At 31.9% G+C, this 14,934-nt stretch overlaps 1 protein-coding gene across 1 annotated transcript; it reads left to right on the forward strand.

Moving 5' to 3' along the window:
• The first annotated feature begins 11,235 nt into the window (after nucleotides 1–11,235).
• On the forward strand, nucleotides 11,236–14,233 carry LOC131047300 (protein neprosin). Its single transcript, XM_059208613.1, has 7 exons — nucleotides 11,236–11,490; nucleotides 11,570–11,656; nucleotides 12,309–12,503; nucleotides 12,826–12,990; nucleotides 13,084–13,137; nucleotides 13,233–13,331; nucleotides 13,819–14,233. The coding sequence occupies exons 1-7, from the start codon at nucleotides 11,347–11,349 to the stop codon at nucleotides 14,215–14,217; spliced, it is 1,143 nt and encodes a 380-aa protein (XP_059064596.1). The 5' UTR covers nucleotides 11,236–11,346; the 3' UTR covers nucleotides 14,218–14,233.
• Nucleotides 14,234–14,934: the final 701 nt, after the last annotated feature.

Raw genomic sequence — 14,934 nt, forward strand, 5'->3', positions numbered from 1 at the left:
TCTCTGTTTTGGTTAATGGCTCATCTCATGGCTTCTTTTCCTCGACAAAAGGAATTCAACAAGGTGATCTAATATTACCATTTCTATTTATCATAGTGGTTGAAGCCTTAGGTCGATCAATCAGAGCTCTTCATCTTGATGATCGTTGGATTGGAGTCAATGTGGCAATAGGGGTTGAAAAAATGACTTATTTGCAGTTTGTCGATGATACCATTCTATTTGGTTTGACTTATAGGAGGGAGGCAAGAACTATTAAATCATGCCTTGATGATTATTGTATGGCTTCCAGGCAGAAAATTAATTGGCACAAATCTGAAGTGTTTTTTGTGAATACTCCGATTAACTTGCAAGGTGTATTATCAAGGATTCTTGATCTCAAAGTTGCAAACTTCCCAGGGAAATTTCTTGGAACCCCCCTCTTCATTGGGAGTAATAGAAATCACTATTGGAAGCATCTTATTGATAAGTACAAATCCAGGCTTGAAAATTGTGATTAAACAATACATTTTTTTATAAAGTGATTTCAATAACCAATTAATTAAACAATTTAAATGATAAATGCCTCTAAATCATAACATAACGTGTCATAAAGATCAGATCAGAAAATAGACTTGAAAGATAATGCAACCCACAAGTTAAGTTTAGAATTATAAATTATGATTTTTATGAATTTAACCTCTAAATTTATGTAATTCAATTGAAAATGAGATATATGAGTGCAAATTTGAATTTTAACATGCATAAATAGTCTGATTTTAGACAATGCATAAATTTATGTAGTTCAATTGAAAATGAAACTCATGAATGTAAATTTGAATTTGAAAATGCATAAACAATTAGATCTAAGATGACAAATTAAAATTAAGGTGAAAGTAGTTGGGTTCACCAAAACTTAATGGTGGAAATTTCTCCTCCTTGAATTGAATTGAATTGGATTGTTGTAGATTAGGACAAGATATTTAACTATTGAAGCAATTTGATAGAAATAGTGAGCTACATGTATCATACAGAGCCACCAACTTGGATTTTAGTAGAATAATATGTTTTGTATTTGTTATTAGAGGTTTGGGTTGATTTTTTGGGACCAAGTAGTATGAATTTTCCATGGTCCTTTGAATTTATTACCATAGAAAGCTAAACATATTCATCATTGTGAATTATGTCAATCCTCTTGATTATAGTTGCACTCATTCTCATACATAGAGAAAAAGGGAAATATTTTGGGAATAGGGGTTTGCCTTAGGTCAAACCCAAGTTTTGGAATTAACCATGAAATTGAATTGAAAATGTAAATGAAAGACTACAATAAAATACTTTCCTTTTGAGGAAAAGATTGAAACAATAATGATATACATTAATAAAGTTTTGTTTGTCTCTATAAAGGAATTAGGGTTTCATGTAGTTTGTCAAGTCATAAAACATAGAACATGAATGTCATCTCCAATGCTTAAATATTGACTTCACTTATGCTCACAAGCTTGATGAAAGACTAATTGCTTTCTCACTTGAATTTAATAGAGTGTAATTGAGATCTTGAATGAGGCTCATTGGGAATTGAATTAGCTTAGGTTAAAATGAGAGGGGTAGACCTCATTTTATACTTTCTTGTTGAAAATTTGATTGAATTTCCACAATAGGCCGACATAGGGAGTTTTCTTGCTCACCAAATATTACCATTAGAGGGGGCCAATTTAAGAGGTCCAAGGCATATATGCCTTGGTCCCGATTTAGGACCACGGTGTGATATGTCCAAGTCCTATAAATCAAGTTTCCAAACTAGGGGTTAATATGGAAAATTGATGAAAATGTGAGATAGATGGTGGTGTGAGTAGAATCAGTATTGCAACAAGGACTTGGAGGATGGAATGCCAAAGTGAGGCCTAAGTGAGTAAAAAAATGTAGGTGAATATAATTTAGGATTCTATAAGAAAAAATAATTTATCTTTAGTTTAACAAGAAAGGAGAAGTGACAGTGGTACAAAAAGTTGATTATTTTCTCCATCATGTCACAAAGAACACACCTATTCACTATCTAGAAGCCTCGCTTATGAAGGTTATTAATATTTATGATCCTTTTATGACAATCTATTTACTAGAAAAATAAAACCTTTGAGAATATTATAGATCATTATATATTTGACCAATTGTAAGAAGGGGAGGAAGAAGAATTTTAAAACCTAATTTGATTGAGTATTATTCATCTTTAGAACCAACCCACACCAACTTGTCCATCACGTTTGATCTGAGGAATCTCAAATGTTTTAAATCTATTCACCAAGACATTTTCAATAGTCGAATAAATCAAGTGAAACTCCAAGGGAAAAGCCCTTGTACAAGGATCCTTCTAAATCCTAATACTCATACCATTTCTAGCCTACCAAACTAAACCTTTTTGGAGTAGAGTTTTAGATTTAATCAAATTATTCAAAATATATGAAATCATAGGAAGGTTATCACTATAGAGGAAGCGACTACTATTTCTTCCACTCACGTATTTTGCATAACTTTGGACCATTCCTCCTTCATAATTAGTCTACAACCAATTTTAGCAATAAGAGTAGAGTCGAGTGAGAAAGAGTCTTTGATGCCAGGAACTTTCGAACGCTTATTGGAGTAGAAAATTTCTTGAATAAACTAAAGAAATTCTATTTTTCTATTCCATATCTGACCATATAAATCTCCTTTGGATTTGATCCAAAATTCTTAGCCCAGGCTGTAAGAATATGGAATAACGATAGAAGATGCTTTGTAACACTTTGAAGTGAAGCTCTCAGGAGTTGAAGTTTACCCATGTTACTCAAAATGGTACCTTTCTAGCCCACAAGTTTTGTTTTGATTCTTTTGAGTACACTCGACTAGATATAATTCTCCACCTTTCTAGCAATAAGAGGAAGGGCCAAGTAGGAAGCCAATAGCGTTGCAATTTGATAGTTCAAAATTATAGCAATACAAGCCTGGAGGTTATGAGGCACATTCATGAAAAAGAGAGAACTCTTATATAAATTAATAATTTGACTAGACACACTCACATACTTAGATAAAATAGAGATCCACCCTTTATCTTCCAACATCGATGTAGTCCCAAGTAGAGGAGTATCATCAAAAATCGTTAATGGGAGATAATTAGAGTAGAGGAAGGTTTAATCCCTTTCAAGGATCCCAAATGGATGCTAGCCTCAATGTTTCTGCCTAAAATACTAGCCATAATAATGAAAATATAGGGAGATAAAGGGTCTCCCTTCTTAAGACATCTAGAAGATGAGAAATACCCTTAAGGGGAACCATTAACTAAAATTAAGAACATGGGCTCAAACCAAAACACACCTCCAACAACTTTATAAATTTACCATCAAAACTAAATCTTTTGAGGACCTTAGAAATGAAAGGCCAAGAAACCTTTTCATGTGCCTTAGAGATATCTAGTCTGAGGAGAATTCACTCTTTATTAATTTCTTCCATAGAGTGAAGGGAGTCATGAACCAAAAGAACAAAATTTGAGATTTCATGTCTAAGAACAAACACTTTTTGATGATCATGAATAATCTTGCTAAGAAAAGGCTTCATTCTATCAAAAAGAAGTTAATAAAATATCTTGTAAAGGGTATTATAAATACTTATAGGCCTGAATTTCATAATTTTATTTTCCCCATTATTCTTAGGGATTAACACAATATACATGTTATTGATCTCTCTTATAAGACTAGTAGAATATATAAGTCTCGAGCAACCAGGACTTGATATCCTGACCAACAAGGTCCCAATATTTTTTGAATAAGGGAGGAAAACCATATGGAATTGGGGATGTAAATGGGCCTATGGAGAACATCACTTCCTTAACATCCTCTTTGATTAAATTATGAATTAGATGTCTATTTTCATGATGACTAATCAGAGAATGGACAACTCTGAGGAGGTCCTTTGATAAATCATCCACCCTTGGGGTCAGGGGGTGGGGGTTTGAGCATGTTGTTGAAGTCATTGAAAACTTGACTTTGTATATCTTACTCTTTAATGGGAAGAGATGTATCTAAACCAATCATCTCCCACACCTGATTCTTTTTTTTATGCCAAATAGTATATTGGTGGAAGAATTTGGTATTCCTATCACCTTCCTTTACCCATTAGACAAGGGATTTTTGTTTCCAAAATAGATCTTCTTTTAGAACAATATTGTGAAGATTAGCCAAATTTCTTTTCTCCTTATTTTTTTTTGGGGAAGCACCAAAGAATTCTATATCTAGTTGTAGAGCTTGAAGCTAGGTTTTCACATCATTATTTTGAGTCAAAATATTACCAAAGAAGGATTTTATCCAACTTCTAAGATTATTCTTTATGAGTTTGATCTTGCAAACAACCCTGTACATAGTCATACCCCTAAAATAAGTATTCAACCATAGCACTATCATATCATCAAAATTAGGTTAGTGAGACTACATAAATTGAAAAATAAATGGGAAGAGCCAAATAGGTCTAGCCAAATCTCAGCAAAGAAGGCTGGGGAAATGATCCAAACCAAAATGGATTTTAGAAGAGATGGCACAAATTGCAAATATCTCAAGAAGATGAAACAAATCATTTGCCAATCCTTACTTGAATAAGATTATCACTTGAGCATAGGTTGGACCAAGTAAAGCTCCTACTCTCCAAATCCTAATCAACTAATTTACTCTTGGATAAGAAATCATGAAGATCCAACATGTTGTTAGAGAAGTTAGAAGAGACCCCCTTTTTCTTAGAGGGATAAAGGAGGGTATTAAAGTCCCCCATGAGAACCGAATTAGAGTTAAAAAATCCCCGCAAAATCAAGGAGGAGATCCCAAAAATCCCTTCCCAAGACAAGATTATTGGACACATAGACATTGGTGAGGGTCCACTCCTTCTTAGAAAAACTATCCAAGAAAATAATATTTTGGTAATTTTTATCTTGACACCTAAGGGTCTAACTAAGAGAGACATGATCCTACATACTTTCCAAATCGATTGAGTCACCATCAACACTCATCACTATGGAATTAAAGAAAGACCAAATGAAGTTGCAAACCTTATGAAACAAATCAACACTCATCATAGTTTCCTGAAGAAGAAAAATATCCGCCTTGAAAAATTTCACTAGATTTTCAACCAAAATCTTCTTATGGGAACCATTTAGCCCCCAATGTTTTAAGAGAGGATTATAATCATTTCTTTAGTTTCCAGGAGTCTTTTTTCTCTAGGGTACTTTGGATATCATTAACTACATCTCTAGCAACATTATAATACCTCATCTCCCTTGTTGACTTCTTGTGCAGCTTAGAATCATTGCTCACATCCTCAAACTCTCTAATTTTTTTGGAAAAAGGATAGGTGGAGAGTGGGATATTTGAACATAGGAAGGACACAAGTTAGGTGGAGAGTGGGATTTTCAAACATATGAAGGAGAAAATGTTCAAGATGGACTTACCTAGAACTAGAGTACAAGGGGAACCAACCAACAGATTGTGGGCCTGAGCATTAATGCCCACTAATAAGAGGACCCTCTTACCAAGAGGAGTGACCTACTAAGGAGAAGCCCAAGTTGGGCTTGCTAAGGAGGGGATACCTTTAAGAAAATTTGGTACCATAAAGAGTACAATATCCAAAATTGGGAAGGGCAATTCAAAGACTTCGGGGCCAACAACAACCTATGACTAATAAACCACCTTTGTGGAATTCTATAGAGAGAGAACCACCTCCAATGAAACTTTTGAGGAGAACTTGACACCCATAATAGGAGGGAACCACATTAAGGTTGCTAGATAAATGGAGCAAGGACTCCATACTCAACTTCTCATGTTGAACTAGAATAGTAGAAATTTAGAACCCAAAGAAACTTTGCCATAACTTGAAGGGGAAGATGTAGAACTAGAAGAATCCATTGAGATAGAAATCAAAGGGCCTTTACCTTTATCTCTAGAAGACAAGCCTTTTCATCCACTCTTCTGATAGTGAATATTGAGGTGGCCTGTCGAAGAAAAACACTGCCAAAAGGGGCTCAAGTTTTCATACTCTATCAGTTGAGACCAAGAGATGAGCCAAGATTTTAGATCTATCAATAAAGAAAAAGTAAAACTAGGAACAAAACAAACACAAAATAACATAAACATGAACCCTAATCTTTATTTAGTGACAACATACAATGCAACAAACTGGCCAAAGGAGTTCACAATGCCTACAATTTTTTTTTCAGCTTAATATTTTAGAGGAAGACCTAGGAGGTGGACCTAGGTAGGGATAGAGCTAACCAAATTCTTGGCATGAAATATCAATTGCCACTTAGAGATAAGAAGCTATTTCTTACCAAAGAACCATGGCCTAGAGTAAAAAATGTGCAAAAAGTTATCCTTAAGAGAGAAGGAGAGACAAAACATACCTTTTGGAAGAACAAAGACAAAAAGGATATCCTTCAAAGGCCACTTAACAAAAGTCCATTTATGCACCGTGGAAATATCTAGTCTCCTACCTAGAAAATTACCCACTAAGGGGTTCTCAATCTAAGCTAGAGAATGATTCATCAAGGCGTCTTTGATATTGGGGGCTCATTTTGAATTTGTTTTGAAGGAGGTCAATGCTATAGAGTATCTTTGTGGGTGCTCTCCTTCCTCAATGGGATTAGTTGCTAACAATCCCTAAGGCTATTAGAAAGGCCTTTTTGATAGTGGATTCCTCACTCTTATAGATGGGGTCTTTTTGTGAACACTCTAACTCTATGTTGATGATACGAGACTCTAAGAGATTCAATGATGCTAAAGTTGAATTATTGATAATAATGTGTTAAGTTTTAGTTTGAGATCTTGATGGCCTTGGAGGAGAGTTCCTTATAACAAGGTTGTTAAATATTATGAATCTGGATAGGTTTCCCTACATACTATCAATAATTATCAATTGTTGGGAATCACTTATTAGAACCTTGTTGGGTTATAAAATTGCATTCTAGGAATTGGGAGTATTGTTATGTATTCCTAAAATTTTATGAGTTGTGGCTTGTTTTGGAATGGGTATTGGTATATAGTGACCTATTACACTTTTTTTTATTAAACCCTTTTATGATTTTCCTACTGTAGTATTCCTTTTTTTTTCCTTCAAAGAGTAAATTTACTTGAGTGATTAAAAACCATATTTATATTCCTTAAGATTCCCAAGAACATATGCTAGTAAAAATTGAGTTTAGAGAATTCCTCTAAGGCATGTGCTATTTCTAAAATTGATCAACTCTTGATCTTTATTATTCTCTAGAGCTTGAGTATACAATTATATCAAGTGGATATAAATTCATATTCCAATTAATATGTTATCACTGTATCCAAAATCTATTTCAGTCTTGGATGAAATTTTAGAGTCACTATAATCATTCTCTTAATGCACAAATATGTGAGAATTCATCTAAACCTATCTTAATAAAATGATCAAAATTTTCATGTTGAACCTTATTCCCTTGTCTCTTGATTTGGTGAAAAGTATCAAATGGTATAAGATATCATCAATACCTAGTGAGATCTATTCTTCCAATTAAGAAGGGTTTGATAAACCTAACCATGCCATGACTATAAATGAATTGAGGAAACCTACTAAATTTATATTTAATAATGATGTTAAATTAAACCTTTACAATTTGAGAATGAGAAATTTTTTTACTATGTGATAAACCACTTGATTAATTTTGATATCTTATGGTTTTCTTAAAAGAAATAGTTTTTTAGTGGCAAACTTACACTAATTAGCTTATATTTAAAATTCGAGAATTAAAATTTGGCTAATAGTTCAAATTATAAGGTAAACTCAATCAATAAATTGTTTACAAAATTTTGTTTTAATATTTATTTAAATCACTAGAAAAATTATTTTATTATAATTTTTAACTCAAATTATTTTCACATATTCAATACATGATTAGATTATATTCACCTAAATTTTATAAGTTATTGTAGAAATCTAAATTAATTCACCAATAATGTATGATAATTATTAGATACTTTGGGTACATATCACCAATATTTAGCTGCCACAATTAATTTAAAATATAATATAAAAAACTTCATAGTATTCCATAAGATAAAATTTACCCACAATTTGTAATGTTCATGGGGTCCAAAATTACTTTTGGATCATTGGTCTCAATGGAGATCAATTGTCCAAAAGATATTTTGAGAGTGATGCGCATTAGAAATCGTGGGCAGATTTTATCTCACAAAATATAATGGGGGCCATGAGATTATATTCTAAACCATTGGTAGAAACTAAATATTATAGAGTTTATACTTAAATCCATCAACAGTTGTCACTCTTGACCTCTACTTTTCAATAAAATTTTTATTTTGAATGGAAGGATTTGTCATACTAATTAATACATTTTCTTATTATTCTCAATGATTTGATGTAAATTTTTTTCATTAAAATTAATATTATGTAGAACAATAAAAATTAACCAATGTAAATTAATATTTTTTCTTAAAAAATGAAAGATTCACTAGGATTGTTATTTTTTCTTTTGGTGGGGTGGGGGATGGGGGATGGGGGATGGGGGTGGGGCTCTTAAAGCTTCCAATAGTGGCACAAAGGTTATGTATCCCAAGACTCACCCTTGATATAATAGGGATTGGCTAGATTTCACTAGAACTATATATGTGATAGATATTAAGAGTTACCACATACTCAATTGGACTTTCACCAATCGCATGATCCACCAAATAGAATTTTTTAGTCGAATATACAAATCTTATTAATGAATTTATGTGTTGAATGTGATTAAACTTATAATTATTTTGGTGATAATCATAAGAGGTATGGGTACTTTTTGATCTTGATAGTTGGTAGGGATTCAAGAAAAGGGGTTTTCCAAACCTACAATGTAACAAGAGATACACTAACATTTCTATTTATGTTGGAATATAAAAAGGTAAGTCTTAGTCAACCAAGTAATGCCAAAGATTCATGCAATGGATCAAATTCACTTCCAATTATCAATTAGTCACAATGATGTGTGACTCAATTATTATATAGTTGTGTAAAAATGGGCTCAAGTGTTATGCATTTTATACTTATGCCCTTTCCAATAATGATAATAAGTCTAGAATGGAATTCTTTCTTATTATCTAAATGGCTTGGACTGAGAAAAAGGATGGAACCTATGGTGAGTATGGGATACATAAGTGAACTTTAACCTTAACCTTAATTGAATTATAATCCTAACCCTAAGTCAAATATTTATTCTATAATCCTAATTGAACCTTAAATCAAACATTTGTGCATATTTCTATCTTATTTGAATATTAGAAAATATATTTTTAATAATTGAAAAATGGAATGTTAACAATGCTAGTCTATATCGTCATGATGTATAAGATCCTAAGTTTGATATGAGCTTTACGTTCAACCATGTCTAAAATAATACTTTTTAATTTTTTGTAATAGATTTTGTAGATATACAACAAATATTGTGTAACAATTAATTAATGTGAGTCCTTGACTCACTTATTTTTTAAATTTACAATGACTTTGAATGTGATGAAGTATAATCCAATTTTGTATATAATTTAAAAATAAGTGATATTTTATATTTTCATTTGTACGATTTTATCTTGCATGCCAATTTAGAAAAAATCAACTTATATTACACATACAAACTTTAAATTAAATTTGAGAACTAACTATAAATCAAAACAATCTTTCTATAATAGTTAACCACTAAAAACTATAAAAATTTAAATCTTGGAAAATATTCTATTAATAAAAATATTGTAATGTGGTACAATAAAATTAGGACGCACTTAGCTCTCTTGACTAGTGCTCACTGAAATGAATTCAAGGAAACTAGGGGTACGTCATAGAGTTAACATACCAATAGCTATTGTAGCTAACTTCACGCATCCATAGATCCTAAACAACATCACATTTCAATGATATTTTTTTGTTGTCTTTGTAAGCAAATTGATTGCTTATAGCTATTGTTTTGGCTTCTAGGTAGTAATGATGCACAAGGGTCAAAAAGTACACATTTCAAAATGTCGCTCGATACCTACTTAAAGATGTCCCAATAACAGTGCACTTATAATTGTCAATACTTATGCATAAATGATCTAGTAGTCATGCACAAATGTCCGAATAGTCATGCATAAATGAACCAATTATGATTCAAAAATACTAAAAAATAAGTAACCATTAATACATGTGAAATTTATTAATAAACTTTTAGTTATCATTTTTTTAATTTCTGTAAAATTAATAATTGAAAAATTAGATGAACAAAGAGTGAGTAATACCCTTCCCTATGTAAATCAAGAATTGAAACTATTATTAGGGGAGTTCCCAAAATATGAAAAGAACCCAAGCTATAAATCAATTAAGTGATGATGAGGAGGATACGTGTGGTCCAAGCTATCCATTTCCTTTTAATGGATCAGTATTAAAAGAGAGAGTCTGGGCCTTGCAATGTCGACGTGAGGTAGGCAGAAACAGACATTTTCTGTGTTGACAGAAAAGGATCTGATCAATCTTGACGTCATCAAGTGCATGTCATTATTAATGATTTGTCCTCGTTTCGTTGAAGTAGCAGATGATGTTGTTTTTGCAGAGAATATTAATGATTTGTCCTCGTTTCGTTGAAGTAGCAGATGATGTTGTTTTTGCAGAGAATATTAATGATTTGTCCTCGTTTCGTTGAAGTAGCGGCAATGGCATTTTTTTAAATGAACATTTCTGACAATGTAGGTCTGATATATGTTTGAATGAAAATGTATAGGTAATGATGAGAGTATGTAGATAATGAATATTTCTTAATTTTACCTGATCAAATAATCAATTTCCATAATTCTATGTTTATAGGAAGAATATTTTCTTTTAAGTTAGTTTACATTTTAAATTAATTTTTTTTTTGGTTTGGGTGTAGTCATATTAAACAATTATTTCTAGTCAAAATGACGATGGTCTAATCATCAATACATTTTCCTGCATCAAATAATTTAGTTATATTGCATAATCGATATATGTTTAGATAATTGGAGATGGCATAAACGTGGAAACCAATAAAATAAAGTTAGAATTGACAAGCACTTTAGAAAGAAACGAGAAGGAAAATTACATGGAGGGCCATCAATAAAGGCACTGCAATTGCTGGGAACCACGCACCTCCATGCCGTGCTTTGACTATTATTATTATTTTGTTATAATTTTAAGTGTGAATGCATAAAATTTGCATTGACTGATGAGTCTGATGATATTTTTCTACAAAGACTTGGAAACTAAGTCGTCCTAAAAAATTTAGAATTGGTTATAAATATACATATCTCTGGATCTCATTTGTGATAGATTACAGATTAGGAATTGGTTTCACCAATGGCTTTTCGTATGTTCCATCTGGTTTTTACTTATGTGCTCTCTATGCCATTTATGATTTTAGTATCCCCATCTGAAGTGGGCAACATGAGCATCCATGATTATATCAGTTACGTTAATCCACCAGCTGTTCACAATTACGAAGTAAGTCAATTTCTTTCCTATTTCTATTGGTTTTTAATATTTTAAACTTAGCTATAAAAGTAGTTATTTGGTTATGCAGCATGACAATGGAGACAACATACTCTGTGTAAAATTTACTGATCAAATTTCCCTCCGCCCTGGAAAACAACAATATGGTTATCATAAGGTAAGACTTTATGCTCTTTGTACAAATGAGTTTCTTTCAGACTATGGACAGGATAACAATTATCTATGTCTTTCAAGATAAATTGGTCGATCTATTAAACTGTGTTCATATAAATTTTTAATTTCTTTTCATAGATGTCTGGTATTTTCTATTCCATTTAGACTGTTTAAATTGGCTGTGTCTATTCTGGTTCCAAAACAGATCTTTCGTACAGCATGTCAATGATAGGTTAGTCAATCGTAGTCGTTAATTGCAAAATCGACGGTGTAAAACGCGCGACTAACACACATGTTAGTCAATCCATACTGTGTTTTAGAACCAAAATAGACATGTCCATTTAAATTAGAGTTTGTACCATATTTAATATTTGTGATTTCATTTTCCAATTCATCATATAGCTTATATAAAAGGTTCATGTTTACTTATTCACTAAGCAGAGAATAAAGGTCCCTGTAGCTTATATAATTATTATTTTTATTGTTTACCTTGACAGAACCCAACTTTGAAAATTTTCTTTTGCAGAACCCAAATTTTCTATACCACTAAGCAGGGATAAGGCTCCCTGTAGCTTATATATTGTAGCTTTTTTATTGACTCTATATATCATCATTGAATTGTCGTTATATTATTAATTTAGAGTGTGCAATTGTAGAAGAATTCAAATATGGGCTGGAGGGATACTCCAGCAGGGGAACCCTCTTCAAATATGTCAGGCAGTGAGCTTGGAAAAAGATGTCCAGAAGGAACAGTCTCTGTTATGGAGATAAAGTACGAACAAGTGGAATCTGCAGGATCTGTTAATAAGTTTCTGAGGAGAAAAATGATAGAATCTAATCAGGTTCATGAGGTACATCCAATGAGAAATTAAATATGTTATCTTTTTGGTTTTAAAAGAAAATGTTTGTTTTTCTAAATGTGATCAATCCTAAAGTCAATTTAGCATATGTGAAATCATTTTTCAAAGTAAACAAATTATGATGAAGTTTCTTTCTGCAACTCTTGGATACCTCGAGTAGAAGGGTAAAAGTTGTGAATGTCAAGAGTCAAGTCAAACAATACAATCTTACCTTAAAAAATTTAGCCTTGTTTTCTTCTTTGGTTTATTTATGATATTGTTCTTTGGCTTATTTATGATATCGTTCTTGAGATTTAATTGTGTAATTCTGTAGTATGCCGTTGCACAATTTTCAAATGAGGGAGTGTATAGAGCCCAAGGAGTATTCAATATATGGCAACCATACGTGGCATCTGATGGTATTTTCAGCCTTGGTCAAATTTGGCTTGTCCATGATCAAGGACTGCCTACAAGACAAACAATCGAAGCTGGTTGGGAAGTAGGTATTTTATAACCACATATAATCTAATTTATTGGGGGGTGGAGACATTTCCACACAATTGTAATATATGATACTATAATGTAATTTCAGGTTTTCCCTTCTCATTATGGCGATTCCCGACCTAGACTATTTGTATACTGGACGGTAACTCTACAATTTGACTACCGTAAGATTTGTGTTTGTATCGAAGGTTAAGATATATTGTTTATTGATAAACATATACTATTGTCTTGATGCAGGCCGATAATTACAAGTCCACAGGTTGCAGAAATGTAGAGTGTCGAGGATTTGTGTTGTTCAACGGTGCACAATACTATCCAGGCCAACCTATAGAACAAGTATGGCAAAGATCAGATTGAAATGTTGATTAGCATAAAAAGAGTAAGTGACTACTCCAGTAGAGCAATATATATATATATTACTGTTTTGCAACAGGGAATGCACTCACCCACTTCTCCTACTAGAGGATATATTGGAGCATTAATGGTCTAACTCTCATTTAAAGGAAAGATCTTATGTCCTTATTTAGTTTTATTAAAAATGTATGTGGAAAATAAAGAAAGAGATTATCAGATGAATGTAGTGAAGAACAACATTATTTAAGTGTAAATACAATTATTATTATACTCAAATATTGATATGTAATCTTCTAATATTACTTTTTTATATTTGAAATTTAATATATAAATTTTATATGGTAATAGAGGGATAGTTCAGATATTCTATGCTAAGACATTTCAGTGGCATGGTACGATTGTTTTTTTTCTTTTCATGATTATTGATTATTATTTTTCAATAAATTCATAATTTTTTTTTGATATGCAGGAAATTTTAGAAGGCAATGCAATATGGTCTTTATATATACAAAACAAAATTGTGGGTTATTGGCCTGGAGCTTTATTTAGTTCATTGGCTGAATCAACCAATCTTGTGGAATATGGAGGGGAAGTTGTGTATTCTACCAATGATATAGGAACCCCGCTCTCGAAAACACATATGGGTAGTGGTTACTTCCCTAAAGAGGGGTTCTCGAAGGCAGCTTATATAAGAGACATCCAAATGCACAACTCTATTGATACTCTTGTGTACCCTCAAGAAAACATTATTGCAGGAAAACCACCTTGCTATAATTTAACTCTTGGCATTGACAATACTAATCCAGAATGGGGTCACTACATGTTCTTTGGAGGTCCTGGGGGAGACAATCCTAGTTGTTTGAATTGATTATTAGCTATTGCAAGGATACATATTATTAATGCATCTATGCTTTTGTTATGTAAACTAATTGAAATAATTCTCTTATAATTTTGAGCTATTTTTTATTCAAATATTTTAAAGTAATGTAAATTTAGAGTTTTTTTGGTTAGTACGTTATATTTTTAATCTGAACAATTCTTTTAGATTTTTAAATTTTATTTAAAAATAAATTTTCATTTTTTAATATAACTTTTAAAAATTAATACTACATGATGAATTAGAAAATTAAAATTATGGAGATTGAAAGAACTATCTTATTTATATAATTTTTAAAATATTAATCTACTATAATTTTTAATGTATATTTAATTTTTCTAGAAGGGCTATTACAACGAGTGTTTATTGTACTCACTAAATAAAATTTCAATAGTACCCCAAAACTGTTTGTGACATTGTGACACTACAATATGGTTGATAATGTACACTAATATGTGCTTGTCAATAAAAAGAATGACAAGCCAAGCCTTTTGTAATGTTGTAAATTATATCAATAGATACAATTTTCATCCTCACCAAGGCCTCACTTTGGTGTTCAATCTTTCCATGCTTTGACCTTGTTTGATTCTACTCACGCTAGCTTCAATCCTCAAACTTCACCTAGCTTTTGGTTTGTGGACCCTTTCTCAACTCTAATTGGTTGGATAAGGGCTCCCTAGCTGCCATTATCCTACAACTAGAAATCGC

The sequence above is a fragment of the Cryptomeria japonica genome, chromosome 7, assembly GCF_030272615.1.
Source record: "Cryptomeria japonica chromosome 7, Sugi_1.0, whole genome shotgun sequence".
Taxonomy (NCBI): domain Eukaryota; kingdom Viridiplantae; phylum Streptophyta; class Pinopsida; order Cupressales; family Cupressaceae; genus Cryptomeria; species Cryptomeria japonica.

What these genes read in the sequence shown, in the direction of transcription:
- LOC131047300 (XM_059208613.1), top strand. Translation starts at nt 11,347, where the DNA reads ATGGCTTTTCGTATGTTCCATCTGGTTTTTACTTATGTGCTCTCTATG. An exon ending in CAGCTGTTCACAATTACGAA is followed by an intron (nt 11,491 to 11,569) that starts GTAAGTCAATTT and finishes TTGGTTATGCAG; the next exon opens with CATGACAATGGAGACAACAT. An exon ending in CAGGCCAACCTATAGAACAA is followed by an intron (nt 13,332 to 13,818) that starts GTATGGCAAAGA and finishes TTTGATATGCAG; the next exon opens with GAAATTTTAGAAGGCAATGC.